This window comes from Sciurus vulgaris (assembly GCF_902686455.1).
Source record: "Sciurus vulgaris genome assembly, chromosome: 7".
NCBI classification, from domain to species: domain Eukaryota; kingdom Metazoa; phylum Chordata; class Mammalia; order Rodentia; family Sciuridae; genus Sciurus; species Sciurus vulgaris.
The window spans coordinates 79,221,635-79,244,408 of record NC_136467.1 but is presented as its reverse complement, the minus strand read 5'-3'; the positions used below and the strand labels follow the sequence as shown (position 1 = coordinate 79,244,408).

General features: G+C 35.4%; 1 protein-coding gene across 4 annotated transcripts in view; it reads left to right on the top strand.

The window, feature by feature from the left end:
* Positions 1-1,005: 1,005 nt before the first annotated feature.
* Positions 1,006-22,774, top strand: part of LOC306666309 (cytochrome b5 reductase 4) — an 86,168-nt gene continuing 64,399 nt past the window's right edge. For 2 of the 4 annotated variants that reach the window (XM_079148291.1, XM_079148288.1), the window contains exons 1-3: positions 1,007-1,240; positions 6,664-6,817; positions 17,633-17,733. In XM_079148291.1, coding sequence (XP_079004417.1) covers positions 1,166-1,240; positions 6,664-6,817; positions 17,633-17,733 — 330 coding nt within the window. In that variant the 5' untranslated portion in view covers positions 1,007-1,165. Of the gene's footprint in view, positions 1,241-6,663; positions 6,818-17,632; positions 17,734-22,774 lie in introns of all 4 variants that reach the window. The other 2 variants (XM_079148289.1, XM_079148290.1) reach the window with 2 other exon arrangements.

The following is a 22,774-nucleotide window of genomic DNA, read 5'->3' as shown; positions in this document are numbered from 1 at the left end:
ATTGCAAAGAATGACAATATTTAATCTCTCGAGACTAGATCTTGTTACATATAGTATTTTGTACTGACCTCATTTGGATGTAGTAATTACAGATAACATTATTTTATTAGACAATGAAGAAAATCACCTGTTACCAAGTATACATTTATTACTATGTGTTTGCTAGCAGATAGTGTAAAATGCTTTAACTCATTATCTATAATTAAGAAAGGAAATCAATCATAGGGCTCTGAAACTTTTAGGAATTATAAAGGAATAATGATAATAATACTCTTCTTAAATCTAGTAGTAAAATAGTGTGGGTATTCAATATCTATTGTGCTACATTGAGGGACACTTATAATTAAAACGAATTTTTAAAATGGAAGTGATTTACACAGAACCTCAAAAAGTGGAGCATACAGACCAGAATTCAAAAGTATTGTTCAATTTTTGTCCAAAGGGGAGCTATTTGGTAGATATGAAACATTATTCACATTATCAATTTTCTTCATGATAAAGAAAAATTTGCAGGATTAAGATAATATAGTAAACTATGGTCAAGAAGTCCTTTTTAATTCATACCCAATCTCATAATAAACAATGTAATACAAGTAAACATGTCACTGTAATATTCCAGGATAACAGGTAAAGGTGAAGATCAAGGTAGATGTGAGGTTCTCTTTAACTGTACAGCCTGGTGCTTCACAGAAGAGAATTTTAGAGAAATCAGAATGCTATAGTGATATTATTTTATTCCCTATTTCAAGTAGTACGATGGTACTACTTATCAACAAACAGACACTAATGTTCTGGGTTAACAGGACTCTACAAGAATATATTCTCGGATTTGATCAGCACCAGGGCTGAGGAACAGCTTCACTCTCTGATCTTCCGCGAAATAGCTGTCACCTCCCTCCAGTGCTGAAGTTTAGGACGCAGAACTCACTGAGCATGCGTACTTCTCCCCCTTGCCGCCCCAGCCGGCGCTAGCTCCGTTGGCTCCGCCCTCCGCTAACGTGCTGCGTCATGGCGTGCTTCACCCCTGGAGACCCCGGAAGTGGGTCGGGGGCTCGGCCTCTGCCCGGCCGCTGAGCCGGAGCGGGAGGATCTGGTCTGAGAGGGGTCCTGCCGAGTGAGCTTGTCTGCAGGCGAGCTCGGGCAGGGCCCGAGCGACGGGTCCAGGATGCTAAACGTCCCTTCCCAGTCTTTCCCGGCCCCCAGCTCTCAGCAGCGCGCCGCCTCTGGGGGGCGTAGCAAGGTAAGCCAGTAACCCCGTTAGTCGCGCCCAGCGCTTGCTTCCCACCTGCGTTTCGCTCTTCGGAACAGTCTGTCTTTCCATATTTGCTCTTACCGCCTGTCCCCCTCCCGAGCCTTCGTTCCCTCCGGTCCTTGCCTGCGTCGGTTTTCTGATACCACGCCGTCTTCAGTCCTAGAAGACTCCTTCCTTTCCTCTCACCTGCTAGCCTACCTTTCCCGCTGTCAGGTGCCCTCCTCCAGGTCCTTTTTCCCTAATTCATTTCAGATCTGAAGGACAGGACTGGTCATCTTGTTTGCATTATTTTGGGTACTCAACGTTGTCTTCCTTCCCTCAACCTGTCCTCTCCAATCTCTTGTTCTTCATTGTTCGAAGGAGTTGTGAGTCATGTGGGTTCCCTCGCGGCAGGAAAGGACTAACCACTGGCGACAAGAGACATTCTGCAACGGTGGGGACTTCTGGAGCTAGGAAAGATTTGGAGAAGCTAAAACAAATGTCCACAAACCTCCGTTCAGGTTTGTGGACACTTCTCTCCAAGTAATACTGCCTTTCTCTCTCAGGTATCTGATTGTTTCAACATACCTTTTCTACCGATACCACTTGCTGACTTTGGAGCTGATGTAACTAATGCTTGAGTATTTGTTGAGCATAGTTACTGTTAGCAACAGGTGAAATGCAAATGCATTTTATATTTGCAAAATATAATAAAAATTGTGTCCCGTGTTCACTTAAACCTGAATGCTCCTTGCTTCTCTTATTTTATAGTTCTTTGTTCTGTTTGTTCATGTTTTGTTTTAAGAATTCCATCCATTTGGGCCACACTCCTTTTTCTTTTCATTTCTGGTCTCTTGAGACTTACCATCATTTGTGATTTTAACCGACTTCCCTAATTTTCTCCAGTTAGACCTGAAATTCTGATTCTAGACTAGAACAGGTTCAGGAACCTGTAGTTTTCATGTGCTTTTCAGAGGTCTTTATCCCCAGTTACAATGCTGATACTGAGATTTATTAAGTGCTTTATGACCTTATATATTTTGAGTGTTTTTCCTGTATTACCTTATTTAATCTTAATAATGACCCTTGAAATGGAATCTTTTCAGTGTTTTCATTTTACAGAAACGAAACTGGTTAAGAAATGTTGCCTTAGAGCATATAGGCTTGTGATGTGATTCTGTGATATTTCATTTATTGCTCTGTTTATCTATTACATAGCCACCCAAGCATGTGTCCCTTCCTCCCTTGACCTGTTTCTCTCCTTAAACTAAATACTTGATGACTGGATTATAGTGTAGTCTTTCTGGAATTAGATTATGAGTTGTGGCCCTTCTCTCAGCCATCTGTATTCTCAACATCTATCTAAAGGAGAAAACTTAGAGGCAAAGACATTAAGTTACACAGATGGTGATGGCAAATGTGAGTCTTTGAGTCAAGAAGGAAAACAAAATAATATTATTGTGTAATTCAAAATAAATTCAGATTTTTATCTTTATTTTCTTCTTTTGTTGTGAAACAAGATAATCATGAACATGTTGGAAACTGACATTGGATGAGACAAATAGAGACTGAAGAAAATGAAACCTTGTTGATGAGGGTTTATATCTAATTGTTAAAAGCATAGACTTTGAAGTGAGAAAGACATGGATTCTTTCCCCAAATCCATTACTTAATCTCTGAATCTGTTTCCTTGGGTATAAATGAGAACAACGAATTTTATTGGATTATTGATAGGATTAAATAAGATAATGATTTTTAACACAGCTTTGTTAAGCAGTCAGTAAATGTTGTTTACCCTAAGGGTTTTATTCAAACCTCACAGATTTGAATTTGACATAGAGAATGCATTCAATATGTGATGACTATTATTATTTCTACTAATAACTCATAAACCAGTATTTATTAAAATATACTATATAGTAGAGATGTGATCTCTTATTTCAAGGAGTTTAGTTTCATAGGCAGCACAGATTAGTGAATAGGCATATATAATGCCACAAGAACGATAGTAGAGTGTTTTGACCAAAAAGTAGTTGGAGTCAGAGACTCCTTCCAGAAAAAATAAGAGGAACTGTGGGATATGGGGTAGGGGCAGATCCAGGAAGAAAAGGCAACACTTGACAGTAAGTGTTTGATAGCAATCAAGGAATCAATTCCCATTTGGCTAAAGCATGTAATGGAAAGAAATGAAAGTTAAATCATGGATCTGGTGAAACAAATTATGACAATATTATGAAGGATCTGGTAAACCACTAGGGAATTTGGAGATGTTATTATAAGGTAACATGAGGAGCCATGGAAGGAGGGAGGGTACATAATTTGATTTGCATTTCCAAAAGATTAACTACCCTGGGAATTATGGAATGGAGAGAGACCAGTGATTTTAGTTTGGGAAAGGAAAAATCATTTCAGATGAATAAATTATGAGACTGGTATCAAGAAACCTGGAGAGTTTCACTGACAGAATGGAACAATATAGATTTATAGGGTGGAATTTGAAATCGGAAATCTACCATAAATCTATTAACTTGTTTATTTTGGGGGGCAAATGGATGCCTAAAATAGGTATGATTCAGGAAAATGAGGTGTAAAAACTTGAAGGTGCCTGCTTTTGCATTAAATAATTTTTCTGGTACTATGTTACATACTGAATGTAAACAGTAGCCATGTTATAGAAAAATTTCCACTAGTTTGTCTTAACTGATTTAAATACTAATAATTCTTTTGTATATTACTCAATACTGTAGCCTGAATAATTGATAAAGAACAGGGATTGATTTATTGCAGTTCTGGAGGCTGAAAAATCTAAGGTCAAGGGCCCATATCTATAAAGGGTCTTCTTAATGTGTCATAACATGGTGGAAGTCAGAGAGCAAGAGCTAGATCTTGCAGCCTTAATATAACCTTTTTTTTTTTTTTTTGGTAGAATTTATTTTGACATATTTATACAAACATGAAGTATGTCTTATTCTAGTTAGGATCTTAGTCTTCTGGATGTACCTGATGTGGAGATTCACTGTGGCGTATTCATATACATACATAGGAAAATCATGTTAGAGTCATTCCATTGTCTTTCCTATTCCTATCCCCCTCCCTTTCCTTCAATGCCCTTTGTCTAATCCCCTGAACTTCTATTCCTTCCCTCCCCTCCTTGTTGTGTGTTAGTATCCACATATAAGAGAGAACATTCAACCTTTGGATTTTGGGGATTGGCTTATTTCATATAGCATGATAGTCTCCAAATTCATTCATTTACTCTCAGATGTCATAAATTCATTCCTTTTTATGGCTGAGTAATATTCTTGTGTGTATATATATATATATATATATAATTTTCTTTATTCATCTGTTGAAGGGCATCAGGTTGATTCCATAACTTAGCGATTTTTTGAGTTCTTTATATATCCTGAAGATAATGCTCTGAGGTACAGGTGGCAAAGATTTTCTTCCATTCTGTAGGCTCTCTTTTGATGCTCTTGATTGTTTCCTTTGCTGTGAAGAAGCTTTTTAGTTTGATACCATCCCATTTATTGAATCTTGATTTTACTTCTTGGGCTTTAGGAGTCTTGGTGAGCAAGTTGGTTCCTAAGCTGACCTGATGGAGATTTGGGCCTACATTTTCTTCTAGTTAGGCATAGGGTTTCTGCTCTAATATCTAGATCCTTGATCCACTTTAGTTGAGTTCTGTTCAGGGTAAGATACAGGAGTTAGATTTCGTTTTGTCTCCACCTTTGTCTAGTATAAGATAACTGTATTTATGTGGGTTTGTCTCTGTGTCTTCTGTTTTGTTCCATTGGTTTTCATGTCTGTTTTGGTGCCATTACCATGCTATTTTTGTTAATATAGCTCTGTAGTATAATTTCAGTTCTGCCCTTTTTATGCCTCCCACGTATACCCTTTTATAATCAGCATTAATGCATTCATGAAGCGGAGTCCCTACGACCTAAACATCACTCATTAGGCCACAACTTCCTCCACAGTTGTCTTAGGGATTAATTTTACATATGTGCTTTTTGGGAGACATATTCAAACCATAGCACCCTTTAATCTGAAAGACTTTAAAGTATATTTTTAAAAACAAAACCCTAGAACATCCTGTTAGTAAATCCTGTAATTAGGTGTTGGAAAACTTTTTCTTCAAAGAAACTAATGGTAAGTATAATAGTCTACCCTTATCCATGGTTTTGTGGTCTGTGGGTTCAGTCACTGACAGTCAACTGTAGTCTGAAAATATTAAATGGAAATAGCAGAAATAAACAATTCATAAATTTTACATTTTTTGCTGTTTAAGATGAAATCTTGTGCTGTTGTCCCCTTCTATCCTACATGGTACATGAAACATCCCTTTGTTTAGCACATCTACACCATATGGGCAACCCACATGTCAATCACTTAGAAGCCATCTCTTAATTATCAGAGTGACTATTGCATTATTGCATTGCTTGTCTTCAAGTAACATTATTTTACTTATTAATGGCCCCCAAGTGCAAGAGTAGGGATGTTAGCAATTCTGATATGACAGAGAAACCATAAAGTGCTTCCATTAGGTGAAGAGGTTGAAGTTCTCAAGAAGAAAAAAAAATAATAATTTGCTTTGGTTGCTAAGATCTATAGCAAGAATGAACTTCTGTCTGTGAAATTGTAAAGAAGAATAAAGAAATGTGTATATAGAAAAAGCTAGCACATATAGGGTGTGCTTGGTTTCAGGTATTCACTGGGGATCTTGGAACACATCTCCCATGAATAATGGGAAACCACAATATTTTAGGCTTTGAGAGCCTTATAAGCTTTCAGCCATTTCACTAACAACACCAAGTGTGAAAACTAGTCTTAGCTCAGGGCTGTGTAGAAACCTTCAGGGTTGACCAGAGGTTGTGCTAACCTCTTCCCTATAGTGTGATTATTTTCCATTGTTTGATAAACTTTTTCAGTGAATTCTTAGAAAACATTTTTAATGCATAGTGATTCCAGTTGTTCTGTTTTTAGTGACAACCAGAAAAAATCAATGATAACCAATCATTTGTGTGTCTTTTCTTCCATCAAATCTTTTTATATTTAAGTTGAAGAAATTTTGGTCCAGATTGGCTGCTTTAACATAATCAGTGACAGAGCCAGGACAAGGACATGTTTGGATTGAATACTATTCCTTTTATACTCTGATATCATTATAATGAAAATTTGTGAAACAGAATTTCCAAGTTCTGCCCTGTAGTCCAGAGATTTTAAATAACCTTCTGTTTATAATTCTAATGTAGCAAAAACAATGTTGAAGCTTCCTAAAGCTATGAGGATTTGTAGAATTGTTAGATTTTCATTTTTATATTTTTAATGAGAATAAAAGTAATGCAGTATTTCAAAGACAAGTCTCAGGACAAAGAGAAAGCAATTAACTTGAAGATTCCAAATTTAATTAATCCTTTCTCCTTTTCTAGGTACCTTTAAAACAGGGCAGAAGTCTTATGGATTGGATTCGACTGTCCAAAAGTGGAAAGGACCTAACAGGATTAAAAGGCAGGTTAATTGAAGTAACTGAAGAAGAACTTAAGAAGCACAACAAAAAAGATGATTGTTGGATATGCATAAGAGGTAGGTGGGTGGTATTTATTAATTACTTCAAAAAAATTAGCTGGGCTTGCCATTTGTTATGGCACAGTACCATAATCTTATTATTTGATGATCAGATTCAGAATTAGATAACAAAAATATGCCCATAGTGGGCAATAAATAATATTGTTCTGACCTTCGTTAGAGTGTTGGGAATAACATATGTGTTATTCCTTAAGAAATTACATTTTGATGCAGAAACTTTCTGAAATGAAACTTTTTTTTCCTCTTACATCCCCATACTGTATTCACTTTGAAAGGAAACAAGTGTTGACCAGGCAATTTAATGCTAAAGTAGCATAATAAAATTATTCAGTAGCACTCAGTTCACACAGTCTCAGAGACATTTTTTCCCTCCAACAGAATCCAGTTATAAGGATCTGAGGAATAACTTTCCACCTCAGAGGCTTACCATTGAATTTCGTTGGGGAGAAAAAAGTCTCTGAGACTCTAAAGGAAATCTGAAAGCCTACATTAAAGCCAAATCTTTAGTTCTCATTTGTAGCAGATTTTATTACTTAATGTATGTAGCAATAGTAGTTGCTTGAGTTTTGTAGCTCACAGTAAATTAGAAGCTCCAATATAGCTGAAGAAATGAGCTGAGAGACAGGTGTAGCTGATGAAAAGCAGACCACATGATAATCAACAATATGGCATCTAGGAGAGGCAAAAAGACACTAACAGATCACAGTGAACCTGTACATCCAGCCTCCAGTGATGTTCTTGAGATAATCAGATGTGCTAAATGTGTCTTCTGTTTAAAGGGGAAAGAATGCCAATAATTTGTAATGTGATCCAAAATGAAAATAAAAGAAAACATGTGACTAAGTAATTATCCTTTTCTTCATAGCTATTATAATTTTAAAAAATTATGGGGTTTCTGTTAAGCAAATTGCCTTTATCATGAATTCTCTTAGAACTTACACATAGGCTTTTATTGTCACTTTTTTTTTTTTTTCTATTCTGCAAAGTATGTTATCACTCATCCATTTGGCTATCAGGCTTCTAAAACTTCATTGCTGTCATCTCCTCTTCTGACTTGTATCTGTCTTGGTCAGCTTTTTTGCTGCAGTGACTAAATGACCTGACCAGCACAACTGTAGAGGAGGAAGAGTTTATTTGAGGGCTCACAGTTTCAGAGGTCATAGTCCATAGAAGACTGGCTCATTCCTCAGTGCTCAAGATGGGTGAAGCAGAACATCATGGCTGAAGAGTGTGGCAGAGGGAAGCAGCTTGTTTCATCAGAAAGGAGAGAGAGGGGGTATGAGGAGGGAGGGAGGGAGAGAGGGAGAGAGACACAGAGACACACAGACACTGACTCCATTCTCCAGATACAAAATATATACTCCATAGCCAAGCCCTCAATGAACCACTCCCTCCAGTCACAACCCACCTGCCTCCAGTTACCACTGTTTATCCTTATCAGAGGATTAAATTACTGATTGGATTAAGACTCTCACAACCCAATCATTTCTCTTCTGAACCTTCTTGCATTGTCTCACACCTGAACTTGGGGGACACCTCACATCCAAGCCATAATATATGTGTCTCTGTGATTTTATGTCTTATTTATCCTTTACATTTATTTTAGAAAGTTTTCAGGACTATAGGAATTAAATGAATGCTTTTTAATCCAGAAGTCCTAAGTTACTCTACCACCCAATACCTTTCACAGACCTATTTTCTAGTTACTATTCTTGAAAATACCAAGGCTGCATTTACTTTAAATTCTTAAGAAATCCATTTATTTTTCATTAGTTTTTTTCATGTTTCCATTGAAATTAGCAAGGGTTTATTGCCTGTTTTTCTAAAATAACATTCAGAGTTGCACTTGGTTATAGCTGATTAGCTTATGTTGGACCAACACTGCAGCAAACTCAGGACAAAATAAAAAAGAAAAAGTTATCCAAAGACACTGGTGAGCATCCAAAAGTAGACAGAAACTAGAGGGCAAGGACCATTTATATTTAGAAGGAAATATCCCAGGGTGAGTTTCCAATTTCTTATGGCATTTAATTAGAGGTTAAGTCTGCCATGAAGTGTGAGTAAAACTCAGATGAAGACTTGCACCCATATTGGCTTGAAGAACTAGAAGACAGAGATTGGGGTGTCTGCAGTAACTAGAAAGTGAAGGAGAAAATTCAAATAAAGAAAGATCCAGAGAAGAATATATAAGGTATTTCTTGCATACATTACAGACTGTAAGTAGCCTAAAGGCTAAAAACTTTGAAGAAAGGTTTCTATTTTCAGTTCCCCAAATGGGAAATAGTGTGGGGTTTGGGTCTAGTCAGTTGCCTACTAAAATAGAAGTCTTTGGAGGAATTTAACAGAATCCAGAGTTTGTACTACATTATCCAAAGTTCTAGACACACTGAAAAGGCATACTGGCAATGAGTCAGGTGTTTGAATTTAGTTCACAAAGGTTTTAAAGTACATATTATAACTACAAAGAAGCAAAAGAATGCCTGTATAAAATGAATAAATAGACTATCTCAGAGAAATAGAAATTTTAAAAAATGAACATCTAGAAGTAAAAAATAGAGTATATGAAATTTTTAAAAAATTTGATAAATGATTTTATAGAAGTTTGGAGGTGATACAAGGAAGATTTAGTGAACTTGCAGATAAATAAGTAGGAATTATCCAATCTGAAGAACAGAAAGGAACATGATTAGACAGAGGCTCAGAGAAGTACCAGAAAATAAAATGTCTAATATATGTATATGTATGTATAGAATTCCAGGAGGAGAAAAATGAGAAAAATATTTGAAGAATAGTAGCCAAATATTTCACAAATTTGAAGAAATTTAGAAGCTTGTGAATTGAAATTTTGAATTTAGAAGCTTAGCAAATACAAGCACAGTCAATAAAAAGCAAACCACATCTAGGTACATCCTGTTCGAACTACTGAAAGCCAAAGATAAAGAGAAAATCTTGAATCAAAACAGTCAGAGAAAACATACCAAGTAACAATAAAAATGACTGCTGGGGAAGAACATGATACCATCAACTCTGAATTTTGTGTTCATAAAGATACAGAATTCTTTTAAGGGTGAAGATGAAATAAGGACTTTTTAAACAGAATTTATTACCAGCTAACTTGCACTATTAGAAATGCTAAAAGGAATTCCGTTTGAAAGGTAGTGATTTCTGATGGCCATTTCAAGATTTCGGGAAATGGTATTTGAGGAAGAGAAAAGATTACATTTTGCTTTCTTCACCTTAAAAATATACATGACTGTTTAAAGCAAAAGTTATAATATTGTATTATGAGTTACATAAAGAATAGGGGATAGAGAGCAGTAAACATAAATTTACATGTGAAGAGCTACAGTATTCTTAAGTAAGCAAGTGAAAGTTATGGGTATATACTGTAATTTTCAAAACAGTCCTTAAAAAATAATGCAAAGAGGTAAGGCTAAATGAAATTCTAAAGAAAATTTGGTTAACTTAAAATAAGGCAGGGAGAGGAACAGAGACATGCAAAACTTAGGGACTGTGGAACTTTTAATAAAAAGGTAGATTGAAATTTAACTACAATAGTTAATCTATATGTAAATGGACCAAACACTCTAATTGAAAGGTAGAGATTGTGTGATGGCTATATCTGTTCATGTTATCACGTTCTGTCTACATGATGCATGATGTCTGTAAGAGGTATACTTTAAAGGTACGGATAAATTGAAACTAAAAGTATGGGAAAAAGTATATTATCTAGACAGGAAGCAAAATTGCTTATGGTTGGACTATATTAATATCAGATAAAAAGTATTGCCAAAGACAAGAATTTTAACAGATGGAATTTTTTGTAATGATGAAAAGAGTTCATTAGGAACACAATGTTTTTATGCAACAAAAGATCTTCAAAATATATAAAGCATACATTAGCAGAATTGAGGGAGAGAATTAAAAATCTGTAGTTATAGTTGCATCATTTCTGAGTTAAATATCAGTACACATAATGAAAATAGCATGCACTTTCTTTACTGAACACAAGATGGCAAAGTAGTCACAGTACCTATTAAAAAACCAAGCTGTATGTTTGAATACAGTGAAATATACCGTGATTTTACCTTATGAACATGTCTTTTTTTCCACCCTCATTTATTTTGGAGCAAAAAAATGAACAGTGATGAAGAATTAAATAGGAGTACTACAGTATGGTGGCATAATACTTGGTACATACGTGACAGGCTTAAGATCAATTTTGTTGATGGAATATAATATGATAATATGTAGCTTTCAAGTGAAATATTTGAATTTTAAAACTAAAAATCATTTTTTAATCAGATTACAAAATTACTACTTATAGCAGTGGTCCTCAAACTTTTTGGTCTTAGGATTTCTTAACTACCAAGGACCCCAAAGGGCTTTGTTTATGATGATCTCAATTGACATTTGCCTCTTAGAAATTAAAACTAAGAAACTTAAAGAATTTTTTAAAATATATTTTTAGTTGTAGATGGACACAATAACCTTATTTTGTTGTTTATTTTTTATGTGGTGCTGAAGATCAAACCCAGTGCCTCACGCATCATAGACAAGCACTCTACCACTGAGTTATAGCCATAACCCTTAAAATTAATTTTAATAAAATTAAATTATTATGGTTTGGATTTTTAATGTCCCCTGAAAAACTCTTGTTTTAAAAAGCATAGTTCCCAATATAGTAAGGTTCAGAGCTGGGGCTTTTAGGCAATGATTCCATTGAGAGCTGTAACCTCATCAGTGTCTTAGTCCATTTGATAGACTAATAATTTGAATAATAGTTACCGTACTGGGTGCTAACTATAGATAGGGGGGCACAAAGTAGGTCTGTGGAGCTGTGGCCTGGACCACATCTGTTCCTGGCTCTCTTCTCTCTGTTTCCCAGCTGCCTTGAGCTGAGCACCTTTCCTCCACCATGCCCTTCTGCCAAGATGTTCTACCTCACTTTAGGCCCATAGGAATAGAGTTGGCCAACCATGGATTAAGCCTCTGAAATCATAAGTACCAAATAAACTTTTCTAAGTTGTTCTTGTCAGGTATTATGGTAACAGCAACAAAAACTGACTAACACATAAACCAACCATATGTTATCATTAATAGTACTTATGTTTATGAAAAATAACTATTTTTCAAAACAAAATAGTGGTATTATTTTACATTTTGGCAAATATCTTTCACATATGGCAGTAGATGACAAGATGACAAATGTATTATGTTACCTTCTGCATTCAGTCCTTCATCACATGTTATATAGTCTCTAGAAAATTCTACATTTGTGAAAGAATGTGAATTCAAAAAGATATAACATTTTAGTCATACTGTGAAAAAATTTTGGCCTTGGACCACCAAAAGTGGTCCCTTAGACTCCCTTAGGAGTCTCCATACTAAACTGGGAGACGCTCGGACTTTTAAAAGAGAACAGAGAAGAAATCAAAAATTATTAATGAGTGTGAGCTCTGAACTGTGGCAATGTAGTTAATTATGATAGCTTCATCTGGGAGATTAATAGGTATAAAATGTCTCTGGGTCTTACCTTTGGCTGTGTCTTTAAGCACTGTTATATAGAGTTAGGTGTGAGATGAGGGTGAACTATCCTGTAGTCCAGTTCTGACTTTAGTCATCTGAAATAAGTGATGTGCTTCAGGTTGTCAGTGGGAAAAGGCTTTTCCTCTCTATGGGGAGTTGAAGTAGTGACTAAAAAAGAGTTTTCTGAAATTAGAACCTTCATGCATTGCTGGTGAGAATGGAAAAGTAGTCTGGCAGTTTCTCAAAAGGTTAAGTGTAGAATACTGTACGTGTCAGTCAACTTTCCATCACTGTGGCAAAATACCTGAGATAAACAGCTTATAAAGAAGTAAGTTTTATTTTGACTCATGATTTCAGAGGTTTCAATTCATGGTCAGTTGACTCTATTGCTTTTGAGTCATAATGGGACCACGTGGCAGAGGAAACTGGTCTTCTCAGAATAGCCAGGAGACAGAAAAAACAGGAAGGCGTCACAATATCCACTTCAAGGGTACAACCTTAATAACCTAGGACTTACCTAGACAATTTAACCATATATAGAAACATTCCTCGCATTCTCCCAGCCCTAGGTAACCACTAATCTTTCTGTCCAAATAGATTTATATAAGGGTATATACCTAGACATTTCCTATAAATGGAATCATACACTATGTAATATTTTATGACTACCTTTTTTCCACTAGGACTTACCAAGTAAAATTTCCACTATCTGCCAGTAGCACCATGGGCTGGGGACCAAGCCTTCTACACATGGACCTTTGGAGGACATTCAAGATCCAAATTGGAATACTACCCACCAAATTTACTCCTAGGATTATATGTCGAAGAGAAATGAAAACATAAATGTCCACACAAAAACTTATACCTTTAGAAACAACCATGTTCATCTACTGATGAATGGATAAACAAAATGTGATATATCCATGCTCGGAATATAAAAAGGAAAACTACTGATGTGTGAAACATTATGGATGAACCTTGAAAACATGATAAGTGAAAGAAGGTAGTCATAAAAGATCACATATTGTATGATTCCATTATAGGAAATGTCTAGGGTATACAAATCTAGTTGGACAGAAAGGTCAGTGATTACCTAGGGCTGGGAGAATGGGAGGAAGACTACATGAAGAATGTTTCTATAAAGGATTAAATTGTAATACCAATTATGTGCTCATTTTTCTCTTTATAAAGACTTACTGTTCTTCACAGTATAAAGAGAGTTTCTTCCTTTAAGACAACTAATGAGTTCCCTATTTTTGTTTGCTTATCTTAATATTTGTTAAGATCAGATAATGAGACCATGGTTACTAGTCTCTTTTACCTTGGCTGCTAGGAGGTTCAAGTCAAGATTATATTAAAAACTCATTCATAGCAACACTGTTAGCTAGGGTTAGGCAACTGGCATATTTTCCTCTACACATCTTGGTGTGAATTTTAAAGGCTTTCACATAGAAATTGACATACTTAATGGTAATTTTTTTATTGTAAGATACCTGCTGTCTTTATCAGAGATAACTGAGGGCTTAAATTAAAAGCAAATTAAGTTTACCTGAAAAACTTTAGGCAGAGATTGTCAAGATGGAAAGAGTACTTTCTGTGTAGAGTGGAAACATTATTTTTTATTATCATAAAATTGATATTGATCCTTGAACTAAGCTTTTAGAAGAGTGGTGAGCTCCCAGACACTGAAATTGCTCAAATAGTTGCTGGATGATCCTTTGTCTGTATATAGGGTAGATGTTGGATGAGAGAGCAGACTAAAAATTGTCTATAAAGATATCCCAGTGTTCAGATACCATTCTATAATTGACTTGAAGTAAAAGTTTCTGACAAGACAGACTGGGAAGTGATGATTTTAAAATGGGAAATTTTTATTCTATGAATTTATCTGAGAGCTCAGAGGAGCTCCAGACTTACAATACAGAAGACATAATTTAGTGTGAAAATGTGCTAAGAACAGGTAGTACCAGTACATTACCTAAGAAACTCAGGCTAGCTGTTGTCCTTCATATGTACTTTGAATTGTGCTACACCTCTGCTAGAATGAGTTAGCTAATTGAATACCCCGAATTCCTAGGATATTTAAAAATGATACATTTAAACATTGGAATATATCTTCCTAATACAAGTGTTGTGTTTAATTTTAATATGTTGCTCTTCTTAAGTACTCAGTCAGTCCTTTTCTGATTTCTACTTTTGATTAGAGTTTAACACACACACACACACACACACACACACACAATAAAGTATGAGCATAAAAGGAGGGGATGGATGGATGGATAGATGGATGGATGGATGGATGGATGGATGGATGGATGGATGGATGGATGGATGGAGATAGATATCTCCCTTTCCATCTGAAGGTCACCCATGTAAATGATAGTACCATTTGGGTTGTGGTCAGAAGGCCTTGATCAAAGCCCAGTTTTGCATCATACAAGTTTAGTGTTTCATAAATCAGTTTCTGCCTATTTTTTCTTATGCTATTATTAGAATTTACATTTTGCAGAATTAAGAGCCTAACATCAATTTGAGTTTATGCTTCTTGGCCCACAAATATTGTTTCAAATTAATGGTAATTGTGTGCTGGAATCTATCACATCTGGGCAATAAGAGATGTAGGAAGAAATTTAAGAATTGTGTCATTGGAAACTTAAGAAGATTACACAATTGGTTTCTAAAGATTAGGTACTCAGAACACGTAAGAGGCTAGAACCTTGTACGTAAGAAATTTGCTTAATAAAAGGCATGTATTTAAAAAGAGTATAATAAAGCATGATGGGAAAAACATAAAATTTTTGTACGTTTATTTATTTTTTTATTTGTGAGGAAACACTTTTATAAAGGAAAAAAAGGAAGGAGACAAAAAAGGAAGAGAAGAGCCTTTGTATCAGAGGAAGTGAACTAGTTCCCTTTTGGAGCTGGGTTTAAGTGTCGTAGTGAGCAAATTACTAATACTACTAAATGTGCCTGGATCTACTATATCTGGGACTGAAACACTGTCTAACATTCTCATTTGCCTATAGGGAAGTATTTTGTAAGCATTCTTAATTTTGTCTGAAGGGAATGGGATGTTCTTCAGGTCCACAGGTCCTCGTCTCTCAGAAAGAAAGGCAGGATTGTGAGGGGATAAGCATCAATCTAAAGGGTTATAAGGCATCAGAGCACATGTGTGGGATATCTTAGGCTTTACAGGCTGACACAGCTGTTAAAGCTGCCTGAAAAACTGGTTGCTGAAACGAAGTTCGCCACAGATGATCATGTGTTTTAAAGATCTTGCTCTTGAGAAACTGTAGAGCTCTGGTCAACACTAGATTGTAGAGAAAGTTTCAACTTGTTTGGAAGGCATCCTCTGTCTTAAGAAGCCCCCTAGGAATAATTTTAATCTTAATATTTACCACTCACATTTGTGTTCAGCGGATTTTGGAGCAGTAAACAATACAAACATTTCTAAGTTTGATGGAAGGAGAAATGTAGCAGAACTCAGCTATTTACTTTAAACTTCTTTGGAGGAGTGCTAAAAGAGAGCTTCTTTGAATTTGCTTTCTTTTGTGCTTGCCTTTGAGCAATTTTTTAAAAAAATTCAACATTATTTTAACGTTTATTCAAAATAATAATGGAGAATAGTTAGGAAATTTTGACGAAGAATAATAGAGGAGGATATGCTATACTAGGTTATTAAAACCAATCTAAAGATACATCAATTAAAACAATGTGACCGTGATTTGAGAAATAAGTAGATTGGTGGAATATAAAAGATGCTTCTAAAACAGACACTAAAATATTTTAAAATTTGGAAATTGTATTTCCCTTTAAATTATACTTGCTTTTAAAATCACAAATCAATGGAGGAAGGAATGGAATGTGATATATTATTATTATTTGTGTTTTAAAACTGGTTCTTGCCATGTTGCCTAATTTGACCTCAAATTCATGATCCTTCTACCTCAACCTCCCAAGTAGCTGGGATTACAGGTATATACCCTGATGCTCAACTCATAGCAGTTTCATATTGAGCTCTGGACTGGTTGGTTATTTTCAAAAATTTAACTGATAGAAAAAGTACGGTACTTTTCTTGGGACTGAAATCCAGCCTCTTCTTCCAGGATGATTATATCTTTGGAACATTTTAAGTTATCTTAGGTTATTTAAATTCATGGAGGTCATCACATGAAGAGAGGCTAATCTTGGATTGAAAAAAAATGGTTTCATGGTATCTTTACACTTTCACTGTGCCTTTAGGGCTGGGTTTATGTACTTTTTACTTATATACTGTTTTTACTTAAAAAGCAGTATACTTTCAGAAGGCTTTTTATTGAGATATTCTGCTTTATTTGTTCCCCGTCTCTCTTTCTTAAAGATAAAAATGTAATTGATTGTATTAATAGATTAAATAAATATTTGGGGAAGAGCTAAAGATTAAAATCTAAATAATAAATCTTTGTTCCTGGACAATTGCAAAGAAGAGTTGAGCTTTCTTTTCACAGACCTAAGTGGTCACCATTGCTTAGCCTGTGCTGAAGCAGGTCAGACATGTGGATGAGATCTTGATTCTTCTTCATCAGATCCTCCTACCAAGGCAATAGAGGATGATAGAATGGAAATATTGCTGTATAGACTCTCTGGGCATGTGTTTTATTTTCAAAAATTATATACACATAAAGTGTTTCATCATTTTGTATTGTGAGGCAATCCTCTATGGGTCTTTTGCATTTCTGTGTATCTTGTAAGCAGACATTGACTGTTTTTGTTCTGGACAATCTTTTCAGGTATGTTTGCATAGTGAACAAACTTGGATGATAGAGTGTCTCCTTCTAGACCAAGAACAGGTTTGCTTACAGTTCAGTTCTATATAATATAGATAATGTCTCCCTCTAGAACAAAGGACAGGTGTGCTTACTATCCTTTATAAAAGATTCAAGTTTTCTAACCTCAAGGTTCCTCTACTGGAGGAACAGGTCTTATTGGGCCATCTTCATAATTCTGTAGGAACTGGGGTTCAAGGGAACTTGTGCAAATGTAAATATTACAATTATTGATGTGAGTGCTAAACAATTCTATGTCTTCAACCTACAAGTTTCACATTATCTGCCAGAGCCCATGAAACCGGCAGGTGAACTTATTAGTTTGCAAATATAGTGAAATTTCAGACCCTTTACAGTTCTGAAATAATCATTTGTTAAATAAAATGTATTGGGAATTATTTATTGGAACTTACATTTGTAGGCTTTACAATGTTTAAGAAGTTAATTGAGGGTATTATTTCTCCTTGCTTTGATATAGGGTTTGTTTATAATGTCACCTCATATATGGAATTTCATCCTGGTGGAGAGGATGAACTGATGAGAGCTGCGGGATCAGATGGTACTGACCTTTTTGATCAGGTAAAATGCTGAAAGTAATCAATATTGCAGTGGAAGAGTGCTTATAGATTTAGTACTGTGACATTTGTAGGAAGAAAAATAGTTAAGTAAATTTCAGATGTGTTGACTTGAATTTTGAAATGTAGGCAGATGTTCATAGTAGCAGCTGTCCATTTAATTTGCTTTTGTACTAAAACTTTAGAGGTGGTTTTAAATCCTTGGCTTACTTGCTGTTTCCTCTTTGGCAAGTATTGTGATAATGATAATTGACTCACAGAAAGCAGTAAGGATTGAAAAAGGAACACTGAAACTTGCTGCTAACTTGCTTAGTTTCTCACTGTAAGCAATTCACTTAGTTTCTCTGTTCTTAGTGTTTCCTCATTTAGGGATTTTATATACATTCAGCATGCCTCACTATGCTGAATCTGCATATCATATAGAAAGTTAGATGAGGCTGATTAAATGAATGAAAAACTTATTTTTTCTGAGTGATAGCAAAGATTATGGATATCTCAAGATATTTAGTCACTTTCTGCCTCATATTTAGGTAAATGTTAGCTCTTACCCTTTTTTAAAAATTATACAGAATATTTTAATTGTTCTCAACTTACTGAATGGTTATTCTAACAATCTTTAGAAGGATGGGAATTCGCCTTTGTTTCACATATGTTTTTGTTTGTATTTTAATGATAATCAGTCATGTTATAGTACTGGGATTTTATCATTCAAGAGACCTGAATTAGATTGGGTTATTTTATATTGTTTTTGATCAAATATAATTTGATTTCTGTTCCTCCTATTTTCTCATCTATTTTAGAATTTGCCTTTTGACCAGGTTATTGAAAAAATAATTTGTTTAATATTTAAAAGTACTAAGATGCATCTACTTAAGTGACAGAATCTCATTTCCTATTAATATTCTACCTGGATTGGAGAAAAGTCATGTTTGCCCATTGGTTGTAATAGCATTCTCATCGGAATGCTATTTCTGCAGTCTTAAAGCAAGTTCCCATTGTCATTTGATATTTGTTAATTTCTAGCAATGCAAGCCAAATAAAAAGGATTAGGAATATTTCCCTTAAAACTTGTCTGCCACATTTTTCTCTTGTATCTTCCCTGATGCTGGATGTACTATTTTGCAAGAATAATTTTCAGTGAAATCTAGTCTTATTTATATTTCTTCGTGTTATGAGTTTATATGGGCCTTATTTAAGGAAAGTTTATTTGGGAGAAGTCATAAGAACTGCTATATCATTGAGTTCTGCCTGTTAAACCAATACTTTAGTTACCAGATTGCTGCATTCCCCTTGGCTTTAATAAGACCAGTGAAATTTATTTATGACCTTTCACTCACCATGAACTTTGTATTTTAGAAATTATGGTGAATCTTGGATTTTTCAATATAAAACTTTACTTGTGCCAAGTATTTGAATTGTACAAATAATATTCAATAATCTCTTTATTTTCATATTTTTGGTCTCCATTTTTGATCCTACTCCTGACCTCTGTCTTGCATTTCCAAATGCCTCATATGCAATTTGATAACCTGTTAGTATTTCAACTCAACACTCAAACACCATCAATTTATCTTCTTTCCTTTAGTATTTCAACTCAACACTCAAACACTATCAATTTATCTTCTTTCCTTTTTTCCCCTGGTTTGTCTTTATGAGAAGAGGGACTTAAAGCCTCTGAATAATCTTTGCCTTCTCTAATTCTGCCCCAGTATTCAGTCACTGGCCAAATCCTCTGATGACTTTAAACCTTACACCGTTCTTTCCCTTCCCACTGCCTTAGTTCATCATCACCTTCTTTAACCCTAGTATTTTAAAACTATTTTAATACTGTCCAGTATATTTAGTACCAGTTTAGATAACTTGACAGCTAGATTAGTTTTCTTTAAGACAATCGTCTTAGGACCTTGATCTCCAACTCTTCAGTGGATCATGGTGGAATAAGTTTAGTCATTTACCTGGTATTTGACACCCAAAGAAAATATATTAGGGTAAATATTCTGCTCTGAGCAAATTGAAGTGCCTGCTGTTTTTCACCAATTCTATGCCTTTACCTCCTTGAATGTTTTTTTCTTTTATCTATTTACTTAAATTCTACCCCAACCCATTCCCCCCAAAATAGTTCTTTATACATTAGTGGATGCTCCATAAATATTTGACAATTTAAATTTCAATTCATATTAATAAATGAGTGCCCATTATAAGAGTATTTATGTTGGTAAACTGATTTTTTATTTTAGTGTTACTTACTTCTTCTGGGTGGTAAGGATTCTGATATCAATATTATTTGACCTGATTATTTTTTTTCTTTTAATTTTAATCAAAAATCATAAATTTACATAGGGCAATGTTGTTTGATTCATTTTGTTATTTTTTTCCCTTCCCTCCTCCCCTCCCACCCCTCTTTTCCCTCTATACATTCCTTTCTTCCTCATTCTTACCACCCTCCTTATCCCTAACCCTAAACCTAACCCTAACCCTAACACTAACCTCTCCTACACCCCCATATGTCCTCATCCGCTTATCAGCGAGATCATTCGTCCTTTAGTTATTTGAGATTGGCTTATCTCACTTAGCATGATATCCTCCAATTTCATCCATTTGCCTGCGAATGCCATAATTTTGTCATTCCTCATGGCGGAGTAATATTCCATTGTATATATATGCCACAGTTTCTTTATCCATTCATCAACTGAAGGGCATCTGGGTTGGTTCCACAATCTGGCTATAGTGAATTGAGCAGCTATGGACATTGATGTGGCTGTATCTCTGTAGTATGCTGATTTTAAGTCCTTTGGGTATAGGCCAAGGAGTGGGATAGCTGGGTCAAATGGTGGTTCCATTCCAAGCTTTCTGAGGAATCTCCATACTGCTTTCCAGAGTGGCTGCACTAGTTTGCAACCCCACCAGCAATGTATGAGTGTACCTTTTTCCCCACATCCTCGCCAACACCTATTGTTGCTTGTATTCTTGATAATCACCATTCTAATTGGGGTGAGATGGAATCTTAGGGTGGTTTTGATTTGCATTTCTCTTATTACTAGAGATGTTGAACATTTTTTCATATATCTGTTGATTGCTTGTACATCTTCTTCTGTGAAGTGTCTGTTCATTTCCTTAGCCCATTTGTTGATTGGATTATTTGTATTCTTGGTGTAGAGTTTTTTGAGTTCTTTATAGATTCGGGATATTAGCGCTCTATCTGAAGTATGATTGGCAAAGATATTCTCTCAGTCTGTAGGCTCTCTCTTCACATTACTGATAGTTTCCTTCACTGAGAGAAAGCTTTTTAGTTTGAATCTATCCCAGTTGTTGATTCTTGCTTTTATTTCTTGGGCTATGGGAGTCCTGTTAAGGAAGTCTGCTCCTAAGCCAATAAGTTGAAGGTTTGGGCCTACTTTTTCTTCTGTAAGATGCAGGGTCTCTGGTCTGATTCCGAGGTCCGTAATCCATTGTGAGTTGAGCTTTGTGCAGGGTGAGAGATAGGGGTTTAGTTTCATTCTGTTGCATATGGTTTTCCAGTTTTCCCAGCACCATTTGTTGAAGAGGCTGTCTTTTCTCCATTGCATATTTTTGGTCCCTTTGTCTAGTATGAGAAAATTGTATTTATTTGGGTTTGTGTCCGTGTCCTCCATTCTGTACCATTGATCTACCTGTCTATTTTGGTACCAATACCATGCCGTTTTTATTACTATTGCTTTGTAATAGAGTTGAAGATCTGGTATTGCGATACCCCCTGCTTCGCTCTTTCTACTGAGGATTGCTTTAGCTATTCTGGGTTTCTTATTCTTCCAGATGAATTTCATGATTGCTTGCTCTATTTCTGTAAGGTACATCATTGGGATTTTAATTGGAATTGCATTGAATCTATATAGCACTTTTGGTAGTATGGCCATTTTGACAATATTAATTCTTCCTATCCATGAACATGGGCGATCTTTCCATCTTCTAAGGTTGTCTTTAATTTCTTTCCTTAGTGTTCTGTAGTTCTCATTGTAGAGGTCTTTCACCTCTTTTGTGAGATTGATTCCCAAGTGTTTTTTTTTTTTTTTGATGCTATTGTGAATGGGGTAGTTTTCCTAATTTCTCTTTCTGAAGATTCATCACTTATGTATAAAAATGCATTGGATTTATGAGCATTGATCTTGTAACCTGCTACTTTACTGAATTCACTTATGAGTTCTAAGAGTTTTCTGGTGGAATTTCCAGGTTCCTCTAAATATATAATCATGTCATCAGCGAACAGGGATAGTTTGAGTTCCTCTTTTCCAATTCGTATCCCTTTAATTTTGTTGGTTTGTCTAATTGCTCTGGCTACAGTCTCAAGAACAATGTTGAATAGAAGTGGTGAAAGAGGGCATCCCTGTCTTGTTCCAGTTTTTAGGGGGAATGCTTTCAGTTTTTCACCATTTAGAATGATATTGGCCATGGGCTTAGCATAGATAGCCTTCACAATGTTAAGGAATGATCCCACTACCCCAATTTTTTCTAGTGTTTTGAGCATGAAGGGATGCTGTATTTTATCAAATGCTTTTTCTGCATCTATTGAAATAATCATGTGATTCTTAACTTTTAGTCTGTTGATATGGTGAATGACATTTATTGATTTCCGGATGTTGAACCAACCTTGCATCCCTGGGATAAAACCCACTTGATCGTGGTGCCCTATCTTTTTAATATATTTTTGTATGCAATTTGCTAAAATTTTGTTGAGAATTTTTGCGTCGATGTTCATTAAGGATATTGCTCTGCAATTTTCTTTCCTCGATGTATCTCTGTCCGGTTTAGGTATCAGGGTGATATTGACTTCATAGAATGAGTTTGGGAGGGTTCCCTCCTCTTCTATTTTATGGAGTACTTTGAGAAGTATTGGAATGAGCTCTTCTTTAAAGGTTTTGTAGAACTCGGCTGAGAACCCATCTGGCCCCGGACTTTCTTTGTTGGTAGGCTTGTGATGACCTCTTCTATTTCATTGCTTGAAATTGATTTATTCAAGTTGTGTATGTCTTCCTCGTTCAGTTTAGGTAATTCATATGTCTCTAGAAACT